Genomic DNA, 25,427 nt, shown 5'->3' with positions numbered 1-25,427 from the left:
CTATATTCCTAGTAGTGTATGCATGATATAAAGAAATCAAATCTGTAGTGAAATAAATAAAAATTTTATTTCAACTTCTAGAATAATCTATCTGGCCAGGAAATAGTTACATAAAAACATTGCAAATGCATGCCTTACATACAAGCTGACGTGGTAATTGTCTAGCATAAAACAAATCGATTAAAAGTAGTTTACAATATAATACACATCTATAGTAACAGTGAAGTTTAGAATGTAGTACTCGTATACACACATAGTGGGACATGTTTATGCACAACGTGATATGGAGTCGGGTCAGTGAATCTCACATTTTTTGGGGTGTGGGTGGTGACTTACTATTTAATATACATGAGCAAATAAGTCATGATTACATTAGTATATAGACAGAGCAGAACTATGTTACTTTCGAGCAATGATGCTAGCAACTGAAACTACTGTTTAGTGACACTATATGATACTATTGTTTAGTGACACTACAGGATAATACTGTTTAGTTAGTGACACTATATGATACTACTGTTTAAGGACACTATATGATACTACTATTTAGTGACACTATGGGATACTACTGTTTAGTGACACTAAAGGATACTACTGTTTTGTGAATACATTTCCGGCCATCAATTTATTGTTTCAAACGAACCAAAGTAAAAGCACAGTCTTGAAAGATTATTTGGTACTTTTTTAAAATTCTCTTTACATAAAGTGTTTCCTAAGCAATTCTTTACCATGCGAAACAACTATGTCCAGAGTTAATTATAACATTCAGACACATGACCACTGCACATCGCCGGATTTCGAAGTGAGGATCTCATGTTATAGCTACGTTTTGATAACACGCCTAAAGATTTAGTGGCAAATGCCTAGTAAACGCCTAGAGAAGTAGTGACGCAACAGACTGAGAATTTTATGACGTGATTTTGAAGAAGTATATAAAACTACTTAGACACTCCCAACCCTAGATAGTTATGATCAGATATGAAGCTTTCACCAGACTTTAATGGACGAATGCACCCTTGATTATACTATAATAATGTTCACAATCACAACAGTAGGAAAAATACTGAGAGAGAAAATCATCCAATTTGGGTTAGTTTCTTATTATATTATATTATATTATATTATATTATATTATATTATATTATATTATATTATATTATATTATATTATATTATATTATATTATATTATATTATATTATATTATATTATATTATATACATAAAAATGATGCTATGCTACTAAATTCTAAATGCTAAAACAATTATTGATAGCAATTTATAGTAATACATCAGGAAAAAAAAATTAATACAAAGTAGATATCATTGAAACTAATTTTCAATCAATTAAGTAACTTATAATGTTGTTACATCGTGTAGCCATATAATGAGCCTTATATTATAAGGCAATGTTTTCGTCAGACTAGTTTAATGAACAATCAATTTAGCCCAGGGTCTACTGGTTACAACTTTTCTGTTTCCTTGGTGATCACAATCTCGATGTTCACACCTTCTTGCTCCTGCAGCTGCCCGGACTGTTCCAGTTTTAACCTCTTCCTGTTCTCCAGACGAAACAGAAGTATGTTGAGGGACAGGGTTATCATGATGGCCACATTGATGCCTATGTCTACACCAGCGAGCAGATACCTGAGAATATTTGAATGCCATGTTTGTACAAAACACATTTTTTAGCTGACATTGACTTCAGTAAGTACTCTAGAAAAGTTACAAACATTATTAATTACGACTGGGCGGTCTCGAGAACGTTCTATGATTCTCAAAGTTTAAAAATTTCCAGTCTTCGTTGGGATACGATCCTGTAAACCCTCAGATCGGTAGCCAAGCAGTTTACCATAAAGCCCCCCAAGTACATTTTAGTACTCTCAAAATAGGTAAACGCCAAACTTATAAACAGTCAAACATACACCCGATCTTTACACGCAATCTTAATGTACACCCCATGTTAATGTACATCTAATCTTAATGTACACCCCATGTTAATGTACATCTAATCTTAATGTACACCCCATGTTAATGTACATCTAATCTTAATGTACACCCCATGTTAATGTACATCTAATCTTAATGTACACCCGATGTTAATGTACATCTAATCTTAATGTACACCCCATGTTAATGTACATCTAATCTTAATGTACACCCGATGTTAATGTACATCTAATCTTAATGTACACCCGATGTTAATGTACATCTAATCTTAATGTACACCAGAAAAAAGAAATCAAACACAGAATATATAAATCTATAATAAATCAAACATCTATAGATATATTTAAGCATAGAATTGATTTACAGATACAATAATGTTACCTTATTTTCTCTCGGTCATAGAGCGTACAAAATTCACCATCCCAGATCAGGCAGCTTCCATCGATGATCGAACCAAATAAGTTTGGAGATGGTATCGATACTAAATGTGAAGACACAGTCAATATATCAGATACTCCTTTATAGTGTAAGTTAATATGATAATGGCAAGTGTAAAAAGACTTAAGGAAAGTTAAAATGCAGGTTTGTGTGAAAGTCTTCTCAAGTCTTTCATATTTCTCATTACATCAAAACTAGGCCCAAAACAAGATGCACTGTCTCAAAAATTAATATTTTAAGAGATCTGGATATGGCCGACAGGCCAAGGTGTCGGGATGTGAAAGCCATGAACAAACATTCTGAGTGGATATTTAAAACAGGCCAACGTGTCGGGATATGAAAACCATTAACAAACATTCTAAGTGGATATTTAAAACAGGCCAACGTGTCGGGATATGAAAACCATTAACAAACATTCTGAGTGGATAGTTAGCTTTCGGACGTTCATAGACCTAAAATGTGTAAGGTTTACTGGGGATGCCATCGATCTGAGTTTAAACTCAAGACCATTGTAAAGACAGTCAAATACACATTCAACACGGCCTAGCTAGCCACTTTTGTATTTCCCAACCCCAAATAGATTTATTTTTTGCAAAACATTTTGCTTGCCAACCACCCAAACCAGCTCCCTGATTTTGTTTCTCTCAGAAATGTATTTCACTGTCTATTCAATTAGTTTTATACTACAAGAGAAAAAAGAGGCTCAAGAATGCGATTAGGAGAAAAGCTTTGGCGATATGATGCAACATATAAAAAAAAAAGAAAATGAAAGGAAAGAATTTGAATATTATGACCAAAAGAAATGATTTAAGAATGTCATATTCAAAGATGACATCCTAACTAAAAATACAAACTTTCTTGTACTAGAAGTTGTCTAGATCTGTGCTAAAATTATAAATAAGACTAAAATTTTTCTTTTAATATTCAAAGCTCATTATAACTTTCATTTGCTTTATACTAGTTTATACCAATGCGCCATGAATTAATAGACATCCGCTGAAGACAAAATAAAATTGAGAATAAAATAGCGATACAACGGATTATATTCCAAAATATTTATGTCTGCTTCCAAATGTATTTTGTATTCTTATAGGAACAATACAGAAACAAGTTGTTTTATAGTCTGCGAATTTTATGAGGCTTATAAATGTTGATGTATTGTCTCTGTAGGTACTTCCAGCTAAGGTTAAAAATTAGGGGGTAAGTCTACATGAGGCTAACATTCTATCACGTGATCTAAGTTATTTACTTATGTTGTAGAAGAACATCAAGAAGCTCATGGCAAAGGCCCTGTCACGTGCGTCCACAAGTCTGAAACGGACAAGACAGAAACAAGATTAGTGAAATATATTCTACATTTGATTGACAGTTGTTGGTCAGCTAATCAAACACTATTCCTCTTCCTTGACTAGACGTTAGTAAGTTTATGAATAGTGATTGCTTGACAGTGCGATTTAATCAGGGGAGGGTAAACAAAAAATTAGTAAATGATTTCACTCATCCTTTATGACTCAACAAATGAAATGACCAGCGTAAACAAACTGGATAGCATCAATTTCCAATCTACAATCTTTCAACTAAGAACAGGATTTACCTTACCTTTACCTTTACCTATCCCTTAGTCTGTTGGAGCGTTGGGGCACCAAGCAAGACTCGTCGACCGTCTTTCTCCATTCCTCCCTGTCTTTTGCCTTAGTTAGAACCTCTTTCAAATGGCAGGTACGTCCATATTATTATGTTGTCTTCCCATCACTTTCTCTGTCTGCCTCTTCTTCTTTTTCCTGGTACTGTTCCCTGAAAGAAGGTTATGCAAGCCCCGAAGATCTTGTAATATGGCCATAGATTTTAAGCTTGCTTTTTTTTACTTTAGTTAGCAGGTCATCATGGGGTCCACTCGCTGCAGTAACCCTGTCTCTAAGCTCTTTGTTTGTGATGCGGTCTTTGAACGTGATACCAAGGATCTTTCTGTAGCATCTCGATTCCATTGCTAGGATTCTCCTCTCTAGCTCTGCAGTCAGCGTTCAAGACTCACAAGCATACACAAATGTGGCCATGACCACAGAGCGCATCAGTCTGATTTTGGTGCCGAGGGCTAAGCCTTTGTCTTTCCATATTATTTTAAGTTTTGAAAGGGCTGCTGTGGACTGTGCTATTCGGGCCAACAGTTCGGGTTTCGTTCCCTCATCTGAGACAATAGCTCCGAGGTATTTGAAGCTGCTAACACTAGTCAGTATTGGAAGAACAGGATACACACCCTTAACCCTTAGAATGCTGAGTTTTTTTTACAATGAGTGCACACAAAATGGAATTACACTAGAGGCTAAACTACCACAAGCGTCTAAAGGGTTAAATACACCAATCGTAAACAAACAACATTGAGCAACGTGCTTCTCTTTCTCTTCTATACAAATTACAATCTAATTTAATCAACAATGGTTATCACGTGACAGTGTCTTCGTTGTTATATATACATATATAATATTATCACATGAACGTTTGTTTAGGTGAATGTGGTCCATTAACATTTTAAATGAAAGTGGATTTTCTCTTCTGTTATTAGGTCATCAGATTTTTTTTTCTGTTTTAATCGAAGCTAGTGTTCAAGTTTGACATGTTTATCGAGCATAAGAAGATACTCACCGTAAGGTCAAAAGGTTTCTCGGTATGCTAGAGGCTCCTTCAACTAAGCTCTGTACACCATGCAAGACCACGTAGACCATAAAGTTGGTTTGGCAGTCAGTTGGGCAGAGTCCAGGTGTGACCATCTTACTTCCGCTTGTGGAGTTTTGTAAAAGATTGCATTCCAGGAAATTCTGGCGGAACAAATAAAGAAGTGTAATGTGACTATTGACATATTTTTCTTTGACTAATTGATTATTAATAAAATAAATATAACCCCACGTAAGTGTTTACTTTTTAAAATTGTTAATTTACATTTTGTCGTCTTCAACTAATTTGTTCTTCTTTGTTTTAAATAACATACATTTATTTAAAGAAACATTAACAGTCTATACTGGTTAACTTGACCACCGGTTAATTGAAATCTCGCTTAACTGAATTATAACGTAGCGAAACAAATCTCAATATATTAAATCATTTTACAAATAGATAATTTCTTCATATTCAAATGTACAGATTAATTGCAATGACTTCAATTCCGAAGATTAAAGGTAGTTCAGTGTTTCACATGACTGCGCAAACTCAGTAGTGACCTACACATGTGCCCAAATCTGGTTCTACATCGGTCTATTTAAGTTTAATTTCCGTCTTCTGCGCATGTCTTCGATAAGGGCTTTCCCTAGGGTCTCAATTCTATGTTCCGCAGCCTTTCTGAGAACTCTCCCAGTGTCTCTTTCAGATGCTAACATCTACTTTTTTTTTCTATGCTAGTGAGGGCAAAATGGCGTCTGAGTTGATCTTTATAGCGCTTAATGGGGGGGGGGGGGCACATCTGTTACGTCGTCCTCCTTTAAGCTCGTCAAATGTAGTGATAATAGAAAACATAATGTTATCATTACACTTATTCATTTAGAGTAGAATATACAAAAGTATGAGCACATTTTCTTGTATATTTTATCGATACATTTTTAAATATAATAGTATGCTTAACATATTGTTTTAAACCAATCCGTATCTACAACCTATGCAATTTATTTTTTTAAATTTCTATCGTTGTTTAAAAAAAATGTTACCTTGACGCAATGTTTCTATATTGATTATCAGACCTACCTTTCCTTGAGGAGTCGAACACCCGGCGTAGCAAGGAGAAAGGTAGTTGTTGCCGTCACTACCACACGAAAGCAGCTGTTTACTGGACGCACAATCACATAGTGAACTTGTGTTCACTTGGACACCACTGTACAACAATTTTTAAAAAAAAAAATCTGAGTCGACAAAAGCAACACTATAACATTAAATCAATAATATCTTATCTTTGATCTTTGAGTGTAACATTAAGATATTTCTTACTTAGAGGTTTACGATGGTTATAGACTACTAACACAAGCTACTGTATTAGTTTAGAGAGTAGGTTAGTTTTGTTAGACAAATATATTTTGTATAGTTTTAGCGACGGTAAAAGTAGTGACGTAGTAAGACATACGAATGACGTGGTAGACTTATGCGAACAAGGAACCAACATGGCGTTATGTTAAAAGTAGGCTGTGTTTTCAATAGTAGTTAGATATAGCGACGTTTTAGGAAGACTGGACGGATGACCCAGTGGTTAATAAAGTCTCATTTTATAGAACTGAATGTTGTTATCAACTATATTTAATTAGTAATGTTCTGTGGCTAATGTGAAGTAATTATTAAGAAGTGAAGTCAGATAAAATTAGCCCATAACACTACCGATGGCTTAATCCATTACATCTGGAAGGTAGTGAACTCTAAAGAAGATGTTCGGAGACAGTACTTACATTGATCCCTGAGCTCCGTAGACGGACTCATTGTCGCAACCAAACACGATGTAGAAAGGGTTGAGACAGGTCTGGAGCACATAGGATGCCATCATGATCCAGACGTAGCCTTCTTTCGTTCTGACACGACTGGCCAGCCAGGTGCTGGTCAAAGTCCCGCTTATTTGACCAATCGCTGTGCTGACACCTGCAATACCATAAACACTGTAAACCTCGGTTTTACACTAAAGAGAAATTAAAAGATTTGTATTTTTCAATTTGGGATAAACAAATTTAAAAAAATGACAAAAGAAGTGTCGTATCTGCCAGAGAGATATTGAAGCTGTAGCTTGTGGGGCCCATTTATCACTGTCATATAAAATCTGGACTTAGAAAAGGGACACCCATATCTCAAATAGCTTAGGGCCCTTTCAAGTCTATTACGGCATTGGACAACTGGGCTACCTCCTGGGGCTGCCTGGTTGTGCGTTATGCGCGCTGGATTATTTTTCCTTCGTCCTGATGTCTCCGCTGCCATCCCCCGTCATCCTGCGGGATGTTTGGACTAGGAACTAAATTATCTTTAACTCTGAAGGAACATCCGAAACATGTTAAACATTTTTACAAAAACAATTCGTGTTCTTGTTACCTGAGGCGTACGATACTTCTGACATGCGTATGTTGTATTCGTTCGCCATGTAAGTGTTACGAAACATTGCGATACCATTATAAGGTATCGATATAATCGCTACATCTGCTAGTATCAGAATGAAGATCGGAAGTCGGAAAAGGCGATACAGGGCCTTAGGAAAATCTGAAAATAAAAAAACAACACATTTTTTTATAAATAAAATTTTAAATAAACTAAAATGTTCATAATAAGCAATGCACATTTATATATATAGTTCTACTCGTGACCTAACTATGCGGGACAGACACCACGATGAAAAGATCATGGAAAGATAACTCTTTTATTTCTGCAAGTCGGACTAGAGTTATCCTACGTAACTTTTGCGATGACAGAGAGCGAGGCTCAGAAAAAAAGAGAGGGGAAGGGCGTATGCTACGCCCGCTGGTCGGCTCGTAAAATCTATTTGAAACTAATGTAAAAACAACAAAAAAAAGCCTCTATTTAAAACTCTATCTCAATTTACCAAAAAAAAATCACATCTGAGAGACACTGACCTTTAAGTAACTCGACCAATGCACGCTGCTTGCCAGATGCTGTAGTTTTTAACTTAATGGGTTGGTCAAAAACGATATCTCCAGTAATGCTGACCTTTCGTTCAGTTGGTCCTTCGAGAGGTGGGAACAAGAGGCTTGGCCTGATGATAAAAAAAAAAAACTTAATAAACGAAGCCTACCTAAGAGCAAAAACTCCACATTTACAGCCATATTTTTTCAATACTGTGAAACTTATTTTCATTTTTCAATTTCCAACACGGTTAATTACCACAAATTAATTAATTAATTGGTTAATATTTTTGATTGATTCATGTTTTAATGAATAATTGTGCAAAGTTTCAACTTAACTCGAGAAAGGAAAGTGCGTGAGATAACGTTTTCAGATTTTTAAACCTGACAGCCAGAGTTGATAGACGTTTGTAATAAAAACATTATGTCAGAGAATTGATCTACAGGTAGTAATAACTTTCTTTTAAGTTTTCTATGTCTATGATATTAGCTAGTAAATAGAGGACATCAAAACTTACCGACGGCTACCAGAAATACCAATAGAAGCCAAACTGGCCTTGCGAGGTAGATCTAAACTGTTTCTGGGTTCTTTGAGATTCGCTAGACTGTGATGGCGACTAGGTACTGGAACTATTTTCTTTTCTGGTCTATAATTTATAAAATATACTTATTGCAATAATAATATTTCAACACAACTATAAGCATTCAAGTATACTTTGTATATATTTAAAATGGACTACACTCATAATATGATTATTAATAGAACTCATGGGTAAAACTAAGTATCTCCCTTCTCAAGCACTATGACATATAGGGCAGATGATGTAAAGGTTATCTGTTTCTGTGGCCCACTGTAACCGAGAGTGTCATTTGGCCAGCACAATGACCAACCGCCTTAACACTTTTCCCCAACTAATGTCATATACCCATTTGAGCTGGGTGGACTCATTGGCGCCCAAAAGATCTCGAAATTCAAACTTCGAGATTCAAACCCAGGGCCCAAGATTTGGAAGCCAAGCGCTTTACCATTCAGTCATCGCGCCTCCCAAACTAATTTTTTTTTTTAAATATTCGATTCTGGTTATCTGATTTTCCCAAAGAATTTCGAATATTGTATTGCTTTTGAACCATTTTGATAACAAAAATAAGGGCCAGTTCTTATGAATAAGTTCCCTTTTAAATAAATAGAGAAGATGTAAAGGTAATCTGTCTTTGTGGCCCACAGTGTCATGTGGTCAGCAAAACTTATAACCACCTTTATTTTTCCCCAACTAATGTCAGGTACCAATTAGAGTTAGGGTGGACTCAGAGGTACCCAAAGATCCCGAAGCTAAAAATTCAAGTCTTCACCAGGATTTGAACCCGGGAACTCGGTTCGAAAGCCAAGTGCTTTATCGCTCAGTCAAAATGAAAGCAATGAAATTAAACTGGCGTTATACTAATCAAGTATTATTCTTACTCGTTGGATACTTCTGTATTCTTCTCTTCTGTCAAATGACCCCCTGCAAAAGTGATCACAGCCTTGTCCAATGCTTGCTTCTGCTTCTTCTTAGAAATCAATCGCTTTGGGAAAAGCATCAGAGGGAAAGAAGTCAGAGCTGTGCCTGCTCCGAATATTAAGAAGGCCAGCCACCAGGCAGCGACAAATCTCGAGTCTGTGGCATCCATTTCTGTTTCTGTGACATTATATTCAAGAAGATATGTTTAGACAAAATAGGTCAGTGAGACACATTCATTGTAAACTTGGTACATGAAATATGACTATTTAACTTCTTATGTATATTTCTTTTGCTTTTTTAACCATATAAAAATACAGCATTTATCTAACATTGAAATCCTAAGGGAAAAAAACCCAACTAATAACAAAAACAAAAGATATGAAAAGAATTTTTATATTTTTGGAGAATTTTAATTAGCGGTAAAGAGATTGAAAAAAAAATGGTGAACCAAACTAACAGTAGAAAAACGAATTGATTTACCTTTAAGATCAATAGGGATCTCAGTTAGAACTCCGTTGATTTCTGTACCAAGAGGCTGAGCCAAACTAGAAAACAGCTGACGAATTCCTGTTTAGAAGAAAAAGAAAACTCTTATCTTATCTTATATAATACAGACGTTACTTCAAAAAAGAAGATGATTACGTCCTACGCGTCATGCATTTAGTCATGCATATTAACCAATGACTTAAATTCTGCCAAGTCACTGGTTTTCCTGGCTAGCTCAGGCAACCCATTCCATGCTCTAATAGCACTAGGGAAGAAGGAGTATTTGTACAAATTTGTCCTAGCATATGGGACGAGGAATGTGCCTTTATCTTGACACAGAATAGATATAATGAACGTTAATATCACAAAGTTTATACTGTTGTAAACCTGGCGGTGACACAGATGGGGGTAGTGCTGTGTTTTTAGCCTACCCTAATCGCCACAGCCCAGCGCAGGACGAGCGGTCAACCGAGACCAGTGACTGTACACGCCCGTTCTGCAAGGACCAGTGTCGTAAATATTACGCACGCAAGTCACGGCAAGTTTATATATATATATATATACTCATTAATTTTTGTTGAAACATTACTTTCAACACTACAATAACGAATTGGTTTAGCTTGCTGGTCTGAATTTAGTACAATAAATATGAATGTATATAGATCTTGTATCCTCTCAATGGCGAAAGACGTTTGAAAAAAAAAAGATTAAGCATGAATGCAGTGTTTCAGATGACAACAGCAATCTAGTTGCGAGCTGCATTATTTTCTGAATGTCATGCAGACAAAGCCGTTGTCCGCAATAGGTTTATTTTAGCTCTCTTTTCGCCTCCTTATCCCCTGTCTGCTATAAAGGCTTTTTTTTTTTTGGGGGGGGGGGGGGGTCTCATGTGTTTGTCTCGCAGTCATTGTGAATGCTCTCTAGCTGTCTCTTTCAGAGGCCAATCTGCTGCAAGCTACTTTCCTCTGTGCCAGTGAGAGCAAAATGGCGCCCGAGTTGAGCTTTATAGCACTTACGGGGGTGGGGGGGGGCACCTCTGTTACTCCCTTCTCCTTTGAGCTCTCCAAAGAAGATGAAATATAAGTAGCTACAGATTACACTAAAAATCTATATGAACTATAAAAGTGTACAGAAAATATGTCTAGCTTGATCGAAAAGTTCAATGGATCTCATTCACCAATCGTAAACAAACAACATTTAGTCACGTGATCTTATTGATAAAAAAACGAAAAAAACTGCCACGTGACAACCATCATGAATTAAACATTAGATCGTAAATTATATAGAAGAGATAGAGCACCACGTGCTAAATGTTGTTTGTTTACGATTGGTGAATGAGGTCCATTCCTATACCACACGTACCAGCTACTTAATGTTAAAATAGTCTTTCCTTATGCAGCGCTGCACATACCAATTTTAGACCTACATTTAGTTCTAGATATCTTGATCTTGCATAGAGAAACAGTGCAGAGGCACCAAACATTCTAACCTTTGGGTCACGACCATCAAAAATGTGGATTGTTATTGTTTATGATTGTTATATCCACTTGTTATGAATGCGAAGTGTTGCACGTGTTGTGAACTGAGTGATTAAGTCTTGGTTGAATGTGCGAGAGAATGTGTTAAGTCAGTAAGGTCTTGCTCCCGGGGTCCAGGAAGGTTGGATAGTCGCTTCCTGGACTAATGTTTGTTTAAGTAATATTTATTGTGCATTATTTGAGCTATATTGGATATTAAAATATCATTGTTATATTCTTGAAAAAAAAAAGGATTGTTATTGTCTATGCTTCTATTGCTGTATGTGTGTGTGTGTGGGGGGGGGTCGCGGCAGTGGGGGATTGTAAAAAGGGGTCGCCGAGTTTAAAAGGTTGAGAACCGCTGCAATACGCTAACGTGGAAACAGCTGAAGTGCAACTTTCGTAGTAGCAAAAAAAAAAAAAAGCTCTATACAGAAGATTATGCGATGCCAAACCTCACTGACCCATGTAAATAGACATCTTTGATTTCTCGATCACATTGTCGTCCATGTATACGTTGGGTAGGAAGAAGGAATGAAACGTGTCTGTGATTCCTTTCAGGACTTGAACCACCAGAACTATAATGAAGGCCAGTTGGTTGGTGACCTTGGCCTGAAAGGTTAATTGTATGAACTATAAAATTTATGAACTTTGAGCCATTCGCTCGTTCACCTCATTCAATCTAACAGTTACACAATCATTCGATCCATCGGTCTACCAATCATTCAGCCATTTAGTCAAACAATCGTTCAATCACTCAGTCATTCATAAAATATTAATACTTAGCATTTAACCGAGAAATTTCTTTACACTCAACGGGAATTAAAAGATGATAATAAATTATGACATTTTTGAGTGGCCACTGGTAAGGACTTTAGAACAGGGGCGGACTGGCTATATGGGCATTCGGGTAAATGCCCGGTGGGCCGGTACTCAAGTGGGCCGGCAGGGCCACCGAAAGGGTCGCATGAATGCCAGTAAATTGTTTCATGATTATACTCTTAAAAAGCAACACTTTAAGCGTCATGATGAAATAACAGAAAGTGTTACACTTTTCAAGTCTAATACTAATCTAAAGCATGGTAGTTAATACCCTTCATCCGTCTATAGTGCTTATAGTAGACGTCACTAAAGCACAAACATGAAAATTAAGGCATTTATTTCTTATATAGAGATCGACGTTAGTGTGAATCTATAAAGGGATCACCAACAAAGTTCCAAGTCCTATAGAGGACATGTCCAGTCACATACGAATTCTTTTTTTTTGTTTTCTGGAGTTGGCCCCGCTACGAAGTCCTTCACAAATCACAATTATTATCATGAACTGTGTTGAAATTTGTTGATTGGAATCAAATGCAAGGGAATATTAAAAAAAGGAGCAGAAAATAAATAATAATAAGTATTGCTGGAATGCTGTGCATAACAGTATTACAAAGAGATTTTATGTTATCACACAAACTCAGAGGCTGCCCCCCATCGAATTCACCAATGGACCAGAAATAGTCTTGTTTCGATCGTTTAAAGTAATAACATTTTTAAAATCATTTGGCTTTATTTTTCACATACAGGACGACACGTCGTCTTTCATTAGACTCTTCTAACTCTTCTGAAAGAAGTAGAGTAACGTTAGACTGATCACCTAAGAACTTTAAAAAAAATAATTTTGGGATCTTTGGGCGCCTCTGAGTCCACCCAGTCCAACAAAGCCCGTGAAGTCTGGCAACATTTGCGTCGCACTGACCGCGACGATCCATGATGGAGGCTAAAAAGGTCGGAACTATCAATCATTGCGCAGTGTATAACTGGGCACTTCCCTGTTGGTGGTTACTCTGCCCGGTTCCGGCCAAATTGTGATGCCCGTTGCCGACACTGTGGAGAGTCGGTTGAGACAGTGGCGCATCTCTTGCAAGAGTGTCCTCATCTCCGAGAGCTGCGGGGTAGTTTGTCTGCAGAGTCACTTGACCTGTATGGGAGCTTAAAGGCACTACGCTAACAGCAGAGTTTCTCGCCAAGTCTCTATGGGAGGACTAATCCTTCCAGTCTTGTTACCAATTGGAGTTCATCTCAAAAGTCCACCCAGCTCCAATGGGTACCTGACATTAGTTGGGGAAAATCGGTTGGTCGCTGTGCTGACCACATTACACCCTCGTAAACCGTAGGCCACAGAAACAGATGACCTTTACATCATCTGTCATATAGACCACAAGATATGAAAGGGGAACTTTACTTACTTTACTACTGGATAATTGTGTACTATGATTTTCGCATGATTCACTTCTTAATGTTTATATAAAAAATAAATATGCACCCCCTAAGCAGTAAGAAGATAAGCTATATCTTAATAATTTATAGATTTTGTTCAAATTGTTTAATACATTTAAGTCTAGATCTACGTCTGGCCTCTATTTAGTCTAATTTAGATTGTTGTCATTCACCAACTTTATGATGTCAGCACACTGGCGGATCCAGAACTTTGGAGTGGGGGGGGCGATTTTTTTCCAAGCCCTAACCCTAACGCCCAGTAAACCCTAACCCTATGCATGAACGTGCGTACAGCATTCGATATATGTATATATATATATATATATATATATATTCGATATATGAGAATAAAATAAGACTGTTTCTCAATCTTCGGCGAAAAAAAAAACAGGAAAAAAAACAGTCATGTTGAGGCCTTTCTCTTACACGCTTGGGGGTCTGGGAAAGCGCTGTAAGTTTCCTCAGTGGGGTTCGGGGCTAAGCCCCAACAATCAAAAGCGCTTTCTTGCATTTTTCACTGCAGAAACGCTTTCTCCTGACATCTACAGCTCATTATTTATCAGTGGGTTCGGGGCGAAGCCCCGACGCAAAAAGCGTTTTCTTGCATTTTTCACTGCAGAAACGCATTCTCCTGACATCTACAGCTTATTACTTATTAGTGGGGTTCGGGGCAAAGCCCCGACGTTTTTTGCATTTTTCACTGCAGAAACGCATTCTCCTGACATCTACAGCTTATTGTTTATCAGTGGGGTTCGGGGCGAAGCCCCGACGAAAAAAGCCTTTTCTTGCATTTTTCACTGCAGAAACGCATTCTCCTGACATCTACAGCTCATTGTTTATCAGTGGGGTTCGCCCGACGCAAAAAGCGTTTTCTTGCATTTTTCAATGCAGAAACGCATTCTCCTGACATCTACAGCTCATTGTTTATCAGTGGGGTTCGGCCGACGCAAAAAGCGTTTTCTTGCATTTTTCACTGCAGAAACGCATTCTCCTGACATCTACAGCTTATCTTTTATCAGTGGGGTTCGGGGCGAAGCCCCGACGCAAAAAGCGTTTTCTTGCATTTTTCACGGCTGAAACGCATTATCCTGACATCTACAGCTCATTATTTATTAGTGGGGTTCGCGGCGAAGCCCCGACTCCAAAAGCGTTTTCTTGCATTCTTCACTGTAGAAACGCATTCTCCTGACATCTACAGCTTATTATTCATCAGTGAGGTTCGGGGCGAAACCTCAACGCTAAAAGCGTTTTTTTGGCATTCTTCACTGCAGTAACGCATTCTCCTGACCTACAGCTCATTATTTATTCTATTATAAAGGGCCTTTTGAATAATATGGAAAAATATTCTAATATTCTAATATGAATTTATAGTCCCTTAATACATCGCAAATACAACCGATTTGTTCTTTGAAAAGATAAGATACCCAACATATTTAGATTAAGGCTTTGAGGATCGCCGCCGAAAAAAAAAAAATTCGATTAATAATATTCAATAAAATGTAAGCATAAATTGTGAGTTATAGTCCTAAATTTATTTAACTAGAAAAATATGAGATAGAGTAAAGGTTGGAAAAAGTCGACTAGGAAAAGATTATCTGGCTTTTGAACTCATCTCAACCGTGACTGTTATATTGAAAAATTTCGTTTGAATTCTAATCTTTCCAAAGCAAAGTCTTTCTTAAAATAGTTATGATAAATTCATGTGAAATTACACAAACTCTGTCTGGAAAGGGGAAGGGCGGTAAAATGAAAACGATTAATCCTTCCTCCTTTTTGCTAATGATTGCATTTTGCATTAAAGAATAGGGGTTGGCGACTCGATATAAGAATTTACTTTATAGCATATATAAATTATATTAGTGACAGATTTTTTTTTTATTTTGTAATTTCTTACTATAATACAAAAACGAAAAAGTATTGGTTTGTCCGATGGGGGTGAAGGTGATTGAATGTATCGCACTTCCACCTATTTGTATTATATAGATATTCGACTAATTTTGTTCACATACTATGATTTCTCCATAAAAGTAGGACCGCCTCCCCCCCACTCAAAGGGTTTAGATGGGAGGGGAAGTAGAGGTATTCGCTCCTCCCCTTCCAATCGGCCAAAGATGAACGACATAATATAAAGACCTGTTAAAATACCAATAAAAAGTTTTAATCATATAGATATTTAATTGATTCTGTTAGCAAGCTGTGATTTCTACAAATAAATAGGACCGCCCCCCCACTCGAAAGTTTATGGTGGGGTTGGGGGGGGCGGATTGATGCCATCGCCCCCTCCCGACCCTACTAAATCGGCCAAATTACTAGAAGGGGGGGGGGGCGAAATAATCCAAAAATAGGTTGAAATATAAATAATTAGTATATATTATTAACATAAGTAATAAATTCGTATACAAATTGTGTGAATTCTATACTAAAATTCGTCCGCCCCTACCGCCCCCCCCCCCCTGGATCCGCCAGTGTGTCAGCATTTACGAATGAACAGGCTTAACACCATAAGAAACACTAATGCCAAGACGACAAAGTTATTGACATAAATCGAAATACAGAGAGGCTTTGCTAGAACATAAGATTATCTTGACATCATTTGTTTACTGAACGTAAGGATATTAAAAACAAGTGGATATGTTCTGTTGTCTATGTCTGAAGCCAGCTTTAAGGTTTCCAATTTATTGAGAAAGCAGTATATGAGAGTAAATGTCTCTTTCGGACCTTGCAATCTATATATCAGGTGTTAAGATCATCTGTTTCTTTGCCAATGGCTAACGAGCAGTGTGTCATGTGCCCATCACAATGACCAGCAGCCTTTACTTTCTCAATTAAAGTCAGGTACCCGTTAAAGTTGGGAGGACCCAGGGGAGCCCTAAAAATCCCAAAATTCAAAATCCTAGTCTTCACCGAGATTCCAAATCCAGGACCCCAGTTGCAGAAGCGCTTAACCACTCAGCCACCGCGCCCCCATGACCTTGTGAGATGGACAGTTAAAATAATGGAGAATGAAGAGTTGTATTTGTAAATTGAAGCTCAAATGTCTGAGAACATGGCGAGGAGTGAAAGTGAATCCTAAACAATATGTTCGTTAATGGGAGATCTTTTGATGTCTTGAATGTGAATGCTAATGTACATGGTAGCAAGAACTTTTCACATTAAGAGATTCCCCATTCCTAGTGTTACACTTTATTCATTTAGTAATAGCGCTTATCAGATAGTTTCAAAATCATCTAATAAATTATTTATATACTAACTACTTTCGATACATTATTAAAATTTACACTGATTTTGAGGACAGGTAGGATTGGACGCTTATCATGCGGCATACAACTCGTGGGCCGGAATGTACAGAAATGCCCGGGCCGGTTTTGACTCCCAGTCCGCCCCTGCTTTAGATGATAATATTACTTCTCATAACGTTATGTACCCTTACGAATGTCTTAACTCTTTCTCTCCTAACTAACGATACCAACGTTGATTCCACCAGAATGTGGTAAATAATTACGGAGAGAAAGAGTTAACAAAGCAAGAACTTAAAGTTATAATAGGAATGCAACTAAGGTATACAATTTACAGTATGGAGCATGACATGAGCGTCACTTTACATCTTCTAGATATGAATAGTAAAGTAAGTAAAGTTCCCCTTTCAGACCTTGTGGTCTATAGGGCAGATGATGTAAATTTCAACTGTTTCTGTGGCCTACGGTGAACGAGGGTGTCATGTGACCAGCATAACGACCAACCGCCTTTACTTTTCCCCAACTAACGTCAGGTACCCATTAGAGCTGGGTGGACTCAGAGGTGCCCGAAGATCCTGAAGTTAAAAATCCCAGTCTTTACCAGGATTTGGACCCCGGTTCGGTAGCCAAGCGCTTTACCGCTCAGCCACCGCGCCTCCGATATAAATAGAAGATGGTAATTATGCGAACACCACATCTTCAATGGTCTGCCTGGTTTATAAATGGCTCAATACGGCTCCTGCTTTTAGAATGACTTCCACATGGTTAAAAATTAGTCTTAAAGAATAAATATTTTTTGTTCTAAAACTGGTGTCTAGCTCTGTTGTTAACAAAACCGAAAATGTCGTTTTTTTTTGGCATGTCCAATTTAATATGAAGTTTAAAAAAAAACTAATTTTGTTTTTATTTTCTTTGTCGTATTGTTCATGATTTCAGGAGAGTCTGCACTCTGTACGGCATGCTTGGATTATCGTTCTTGTTCTTAGGAAGTAGGTCTGGACATCTCTGAGGTTAAGAATAAAGAAGTACTGCATGATGTGACTCACTACTAAGACCAACTAATGTATGTGTGAGAGTAGCCTGTAAAAATATCTAGGTTAGTTGCAACAGTTTTAAGAAACAAGGAAAGTTGAGCCATAAAAGAGGAGTCCTGGAGCTCAGCTGATGAAACATACCATAAAGAAAAAAATAAGAATATGCTTTTTAATGCTGAGTTTGTGACTGTGAATTAGCAAACGGAAAAGAGCATCGCTTGAGGCTTACAATGCACTAGAGCAGCGGTTCTCAACCTTTAATGCTTGGCGACCCCTTTTTACAATCCCCCACTCTGCCGCGACCCCCCCCCCCCCCCCCCGCAAATACACACAGCTGGAATAGACAAAAACAATCCATTTTTTGATGGTCTTTGGAGACCCCTGGCAAATCGTCAATCGGCCCCCAAGGGGGTCGCTACCCACAGATTCAGAACCCCTGCCCTAGAGCTATGCTATAGTGTGATATAATATAACAGAAGTGCTAGTTTGTTTCTAAAGGTCCCCCATGAGGTTTCACTGACCAGCTCCACTCACCTCTTTGGTCCCAGTATCATTGTTTTTGCTGGTGTCCGGCCCCGAAAGAGTGTGGTTGCACAGGTATTTGTTGCTGTTGCTTGTGCTGTTGGTGTTGTTTGTGCTGTCTCTGTTAAGACCAATGATGTCATTTAAAATTGTTCCATTTTTTTGATGAGAAGAGAAAATTTATAAACAAAAATATCTTTATAAATTATCCTATTGGTTAAATTGTACACTAATTTGGTCAACAACGAAATTAGAGATATAAGTTTAAATTACAATATCCATTTTATTGTACAGTTTAATAATAACAATAATAATAATAATAATAATCTTTATTGTCCGTATGGAAATTTGTCTTACAATTTGTGCATTACACCAAACAAAAAACATTATAACTATAAGAAACCAAAGTGTACATTCACAGCAGACTCACTCATAATTTACATGTGACAAAGTTTATACCAGATTGTTCTTATTTAATGATTTGATGGCCAGGGGAACAAAAGAGTGTTTCTCTTCTTCGCCTATCGTGGCCTGTCGCTACGATAATCCAGGTTAAAAATCCCCCTATTCGACATACCCCGCAGTCCTGATGTAGCTCTGGGCTAGGGCGTAATTTATTTCTAAGCACACAATTAAACCATACCCATACGCAATACGTATTTCTTTCTCAACACCAGTAACAGGCTCGTAAAAAGTATGGAAGCCAGAATTTTTTTTTTCGGGTGAAATAATATTTTTTGTCTTAATTCTCTCTCTCTCACACACACACACACTATCTCCTCTTAATCTTTACAATATCACCTTCACCTTTCACCTTCACCTATCCCTTAGTCCGTTAAACTGTTGGAGCACCACATACTATCTATAGACCATCTCTTTCCATTCCTTTCTGTCTTTTGCCTTCAATAAAACCTCTCTGACAGACCCGTCCATTCTTTTATGGTGACGCCTCATCGCTTCACGTAGCGACGCTACACAAGTGAATGCGAAAATAAGCTGTTTATTAATGGAACGTTTCCAACAGAAGGTAGTAGCCGCTTTGTCAGTACAAAATCTAGAACGAGTCAAGATTCGGGTTCAACTGTAGCCGGCTAAAAATTTAACTGCATCTCTTATGACAAACTGTATAAGCTAGAGCCGCTAGACCAGGGGTTCTCAACCTGCGGGTCGCGACCCCCTTGGGGTCGATTGACGATTTGCCAGGGGTCACCAAAGATCATCGAAAAAAATTATTGTTTTTGTCTATTCCTCTATTGCTGTGTGTGAGTGCAGGGGTGGGGGTGGGGTCGCGGCAGAGTGGGGGATTAGGAAAAAGGGGTCGCCTAGCTTAAAAGGTTGAGAACCGCTGCGCTAGACCATGGTTTTGCAATACAGCCCTTTACCTAAATTTTCGGACTTCAAAAGAAGCTTTAGTTATTAATGTTTCACGGTTGTTACGTTATAGCTTTACTCTACAGTAGACACACGTATTTCAATCTGCCAATCTCTGACGTCAATTGTCTTTCTAGGACCTTTCGAACCCCATATAGTGGTTCGTCGTACTTATGATTACATCAGTATTCATCAACCAATACCAACACCCATTCACTGCATAACAATTATAATGCACTAGTAAGTCATATAAATAACATAAGATATTTTTCACCAAATATTTACATAAGTTCCAGCTCGTATGGATCTACTAGTTGCAGAATGGCAGGGACCATGAGAATAAATCCTTGAAGGACTCCAGACAATCCAATGATCATTGGAATATTGGATTTCTGAAGGAAGAAATACATGTATTTTGGATTTGTTAAAAAAAATTTGCTGAACAAGGCATAGATAACAGAAATGCGCTATAGTAATTATAATAAAGTAATATATTATTTTTTTATGGCTAACGCAATTTTTTATTGACGTGTATTCAAATTATTAAAGGTTTTAAACTTGGACTTTCTGAGATTCTTTCAACTCTTGAACTCTCTTGCCTCTTTCAATAGGAATGGTCCCTTCGTTCATGTGAGCTGATTGTTTATGGCTGATTGTTTATGGCTGATTGTTTATGGCTGATTGTTTATGGCTGATTGTTTATGGCTGATGGCTGCTAAAGCATGAAGATTTTTTGTTAAGTTGTTTTTTTCTTAGGGTTCTAAATATCCTAAAACTTGACAATTTGTGAATTTATATAAAGTCCTCATACAAATTTAATTATTATTATGTCATGTATTATTATTATTACATAATCATATTATTACATAGCTAAACAATTTTTTTTAAAGTCATATTATTTGTCTTACTTTGGTGAAGTGTCCAGCTATCAGTATCGTGGACATTAAGCCAAACTTGGAAGCTGATGTCAGTAGGCCGGCCTTTGCGTTGTCAATGTTGAATTGTTTCTCTAGTGATTTAAGCTGAGGACAATATATAGTTATAGTTGGTCTCCTTCAGTCGTAGAACGACTATGGTTCATCTCGAACACTTTTTTTATAAATGCACAAATAAACGTATATGAAAATAGTTGTTTTAAGTTGCTGCACATTTACTATTCATTTGTTTTTATTAATTAGCCCCCCCACCCCCAAAAAAAAACAAAAAAAAAAACATTAAAATAACTGTTTTTTTTTTTTTAGTTATGAAGACATTTTAAAAAATATAATTGCAGTAAAATAAAACATATGCTGTTGCATTGGAAACCACCGCCATCTTGAAAAAATAACAACCCATAAATCTCATGAAACAAAAAAAAAAACAATAAAGCTAATACTAATTTTAAATACATTTTTGAAAAGACCTTAGGCTGGTATATATGAAACAGATCTATGTATTCATTTATATTTGAAAAAAAAAACATGACCCAATTTTAGTGTCTTTTTTAATTTTTTTAAATTTGTTATTTTTGTTGTATGTTTGCACCCCTAATAGTCCAAACGGAGAGAAGTCTTGAGTTCGAATTTCAGTTAATACTAGGATTTTGAATTTCAGGATTTTCGTATCCAGCCAGCTCTAATTTAAAACTGGCGAATGTTGTGTTAGTAAAAGCTGTGATTGTTGTACCTTCTTCCTAAATTTGAAACTATGAAATGGGTTGCTTCAATCAGCCATAAAAACCAAGGATTTAGCAGAGTTTAAGTCACTGATCAACATGCATGACACTAACACGTGTTTGGCGTAGAACGTAATTATCTTATCTTGAAAAGTGAGGGATACTAATGTATTCTTATTCTTCTTGAAACTGTCAGGTAGAGTTGAGCCTCCGGCTCTTGGAACTCTAGGCCAGCAAATATGAACAAGAGCTCCCTTTCACAGAATTGAATGAGAACAGTGTACACTGTTCTGTCGGGCGGGTTGTCAGACTCGCGGCCAGAGACCGCGTGCATCGGGACCCCTGCCATTTTCCTTTCCTATACCAGACTAACTGTGCAGTACATGCCATTTATGTAACGACCCCTTGAAGAACGGCGCCTGGATTGTGACAAGGTTGTGGGAGCTTTTTTACAACTCCGCACAGTGCAATGAGGATGCTCTCGAGCCCCCTTAGGCACCCCCACGGGAGTCTTGTTTTGCTACCCTTTAGCCTAATCTTTTCCACCCAGGCGTCACTATGAGGCAGGGTAGCATGCCATAAGATAGACATGACACCCTCGTCCAACGCTGATAATAGGAACTGATAATGATTTATTTTATTTATACTTTTACTAACAGTTAAATCTATGTCGTGCATTGAATATTTGTTAAGTATCAGCCTCATAATTGTGTTTCATAGGCTTACACTTTTTGAATTGCTTGTCAGGTTTCCTTTAAAGAGAGAGAAAGAGAGAAAGAGAGAGAGAATGAGAGAGAGAAAGAGAGAGGGGTAAGGAGAAAGAGACAGTGAGAGACAGAGTGAGAGAGAGAGAAGAGACAGATAGAGAGACAGTGAGACAGAGAAATAGAGTGAAGAAACAGAGAGAGAGAGAGACATATAGAGAGACATTGAGAGACAAGAGAAAGAGAGAGAGAGGGACACAGGGAGAAAGAGAGAGAGATAGAGATATATAGAGAAAGACAGAGAGCAAAACATGGACAGAGACAAAGAAACAGAGAGAGAGACAGAGAAAGAGAGACAAAGAAACAGAGAGAAAGACAGAGAAAGAGAGACAAAGAAACAGAGAGAAAGACAGAGAAAGAGAGACAAAGAAACAGAGAGAGAGACAGAGAAAGAGAGACAAAGAAACAGAGAGAGAGACAGAGAAAGAGAGACAAAGAAACAGAGAGAGAGACAGAGAAAGAGAGACAAAGAAACAGAGAGAGAGACAGAGAAAGAGAGACAAAGAAACAGAGAGAGACAGAGAAAGAGAGACAAAGAAACAGAGAGAGAGACAGAGAAAGAGAGACAAAGAAACAGAGAGAGAGACAGAGAAAGAGAGACTGATAGAACAGAGAGAGAGAGAGACTCCAAACACCTTAGTTTGGGATTGGGGAGTCCGTATGTTATACCTTAGCCTTACTGTGTGGGAAAAAAAATATGGGGGGAATAAGGGGGAAAATTAAAATAGACTTTGCTTACAGAACAGAGCTTGCTTACATGACATAGTTTGCTTACATAACAGAGTTTGTTTGCAGAACAGAGCTTGCTTACATGACATAGTTTGCTTACTTAACAGAGTTTGTATGCAGAACAGAGCTTGCTTACATGACATAGTCTGCTTACTTAACAGAGCTTAATACATAACAGAGTTATGTAGCAATACAATCTTTAATGTTGGTACTTGCCTGTACTGGAACTATTCTATCCACCATTGTCGTAAAGAGTGTAGCCAACCCAACCAGTGTCGCAAAAACAAATAGGTTGGAGAAATACTTCCCAAAAAGATTTGTCCTAAATACCCAAATGCCGCAAGACACGTCGACCTCATCCTCGTCAAGTTCTTCCAAGTCTGGAAACTTTGGTTTCTCTGTAATCTCCTTCTCCTGTGGATGTTCAGATAGACGTCGAAATTCATGCTCAACCCATTGATAATAATTGTATCTGATATTCTAATTCAATTTATTTGTAGCAATGAAATGTTTCATTCTCAATGTTTAAGTTAATTTTCTGAGGTTCTATTTCAGACTACGATGTGTTATTATTTGTAAACATTGATCCATTGAAATACCTTTAGCTCCAAAAATTATTCTACTCTATGCTTCCTTGCACCAGTTTGATGTAGCGGTTAAGCCTAATTGTAAAGCCAAATGACTGCATTTTTATGTTATGAAATAAAACTCGTAGGCTATTATAGATAATGAGGTTTTTAAGAATATATAGGACTCATTAAATTTGATTTAAATATTGATTAAATAGCATGTATAGAATAAACCTCAAACTGATCCAGAAAAAGTTTAAAATTTCAATTCTATTTTTCTATTTCACTGTATGAACATTTATAGAGTTAATTAACCCTTAAAGTGCTAATCTGTTTTACAATGTGAGCATACACAATGGAATTACAATTCTAATATTTGGAGGCTAAACTACCTCACGCATCTTAAGGGTTAAAGAACCATGTATTTTGTTATAACGGTACAATGGACCGCTTTGGCTAAACCACAAACGACTGATTCCAAGCCAAAGCTCTAAATATTGCGCTACAATACCTAAAGATTGATCATACGGTATCTACACTCCACTGACGGCAAAAATAAATGTACAAAGTTTGTTCAAACTGAACATAACAGGTTACACCGTAGGTACGAAATTTCATGGTAGAAATGGCTAAATTCTATAAATAGTTATGCGGTGCGAATAGCTAGCTGATCGTTGGTATTTTCTAATCTCTTATAAATTACGGTTATTCCTTAATAAAAAAAAATTACACCTTAGCTTTTAATTGAATAAATCAAGTAAATTCATATTAATTAGACATTTTTAATTATTACATAAGAATAAAACAAAACAAAAAATTTCAAGTGTATTTAGAATGTTCCATGGCATTGCTAACTATTAGTCAACATGGTCAAGAAATATTTAACTCTTTCTCTCTGTAACAAAGTGTATTGTTTCGATAGTATTATTCGTTTAGTTCATGTGTATTTCACTGTCCTGTTGTGATTAAACTTCAATAACTTTTTTGTTTGTTATCAGAAAGTGTTATATTTGGTATCGAATTATAGGAGAATGCATGCTCTTTTTACACAACGTAAATTAAATTTTGTAAATCCGAAAAGCAATTTAGTTTAATGGGGGTCAAATCAACGTTGACATCGTCAATTAGCAGAATAAGAGTTAATACAAAGAATATTTTATCTCCCAGTATGAACAGATTTTTTAAAATTTAATTTACTTGTTTGAAAAGAATGTTACTATGTAATTAACCTTCATTTTAAAATAACTTATTTTATTTATTGTATTATAAAATTAACTTAATCAAATACACAAGCAAATAAGGATTTGAGATTTACCTGTCTGCTTTTAAGGGCCACACTTTGGATTCCTTTCACGGAACCTTTTTCGCCATTACCTTTGTTCACAAGGTCATATTTACGTTGCTCTTCTAAGCTCATTGCTCAGGTGTCTAAAACAATTAGTCCGATTGATAGTACTGATACCTTAGAAGAGAAGTTCTTTCTTTGGCGCAGTTTTATTTCGACAATTTAGAAGATAAAAGAAATGAACCAACAACAGACCAATGAGATTACTTCTGTGAATTAAAATTTGAACTTCAATTTTAAATCCAAACCACGCTGAATTTCTTATAAAATTGATCTTCCAAACAAACAAAAAAAAACAAGCAAAAAAAAATATATATATTTAGTATAAGAATTATCGAACTTCTTAAAAGTCAGAATTTCTTTTGATATCAGCTTCTGTTCTATTTTAAATAAGACCCGAAGATTTATTTGATGTATAAATAAGGCCGCGTGCCCAGGTCAGGTTAAGTAGCTTCGAAATGTG

The 25,427-nt window shown here is 36.9% G+C and overlaps 1 protein-coding gene across 2 annotated transcripts; it reads right to left on the bottom strand.

Annotated features, from left to right (window-relative positions):
- Positions 1 to 48: 48 nt before the first annotated feature.
- On the bottom strand, positions 49 to 25,427 carry LOC106062155 (solute carrier organic anion transporter family member 2B1-like). 2 transcript variants are annotated; one of them, XM_056036360.1, is made up of 18 exons: positions 25,305 to 25,427; positions 24,935 to 25,173; positions 23,267 to 23,464; positions 20,812 to 20,925; positions 20,189 to 20,295; positions 18,545 to 18,653; positions 11,943 to 12,090; positions 9,956 to 10,042; positions 9,436 to 9,652; positions 8,495 to 8,623; positions 7,968 to 8,107; positions 7,432 to 7,596; positions 6,804 to 6,990; positions 6,115 to 6,241; positions 5,026 to 5,198; positions 3,635 to 3,696; positions 2,329 to 2,428; positions 49 to 1,644 (listed from the first exon to the last, which is right to left on the bottom strand). In XM_056036360.1, the coding sequence occupies exons 2-18, from the start codon at positions 25,034 to 25,036 to the stop codon at positions 1,461 to 1,463; spliced, it is 2,349 nt and encodes a 782-aa protein (XP_055892335.1). In that variant the 5' UTR covers positions 25,037 to 25,173; positions 25,305 to 25,427; the 3' UTR covers positions 49 to 1,460. The 2 variants fall into 2 exon arrangements, with proteins under 2 accessions (XP_055892335.1, XP_055892334.1); XM_056036359.1 differs by lacking the exon at positions 25,305 to 25,427 and having other exon boundaries at positions 24,935 to 25,261.

The sequence above is a fragment of the Biomphalaria glabrata genome, chromosome 7 (assembly GCF_947242115.1).
Source record: "Biomphalaria glabrata chromosome 7, xgBioGlab47.1, whole genome shotgun sequence".
NCBI lineage: Eukaryota > Metazoa > Mollusca > Gastropoda > Planorbidae > Biomphalaria > Biomphalaria glabrata.
The sequence above is the reverse complement of the archived record's forward strand: the minus strand, read 5'-3'. Positions and strand labels throughout refer to the sequence as shown.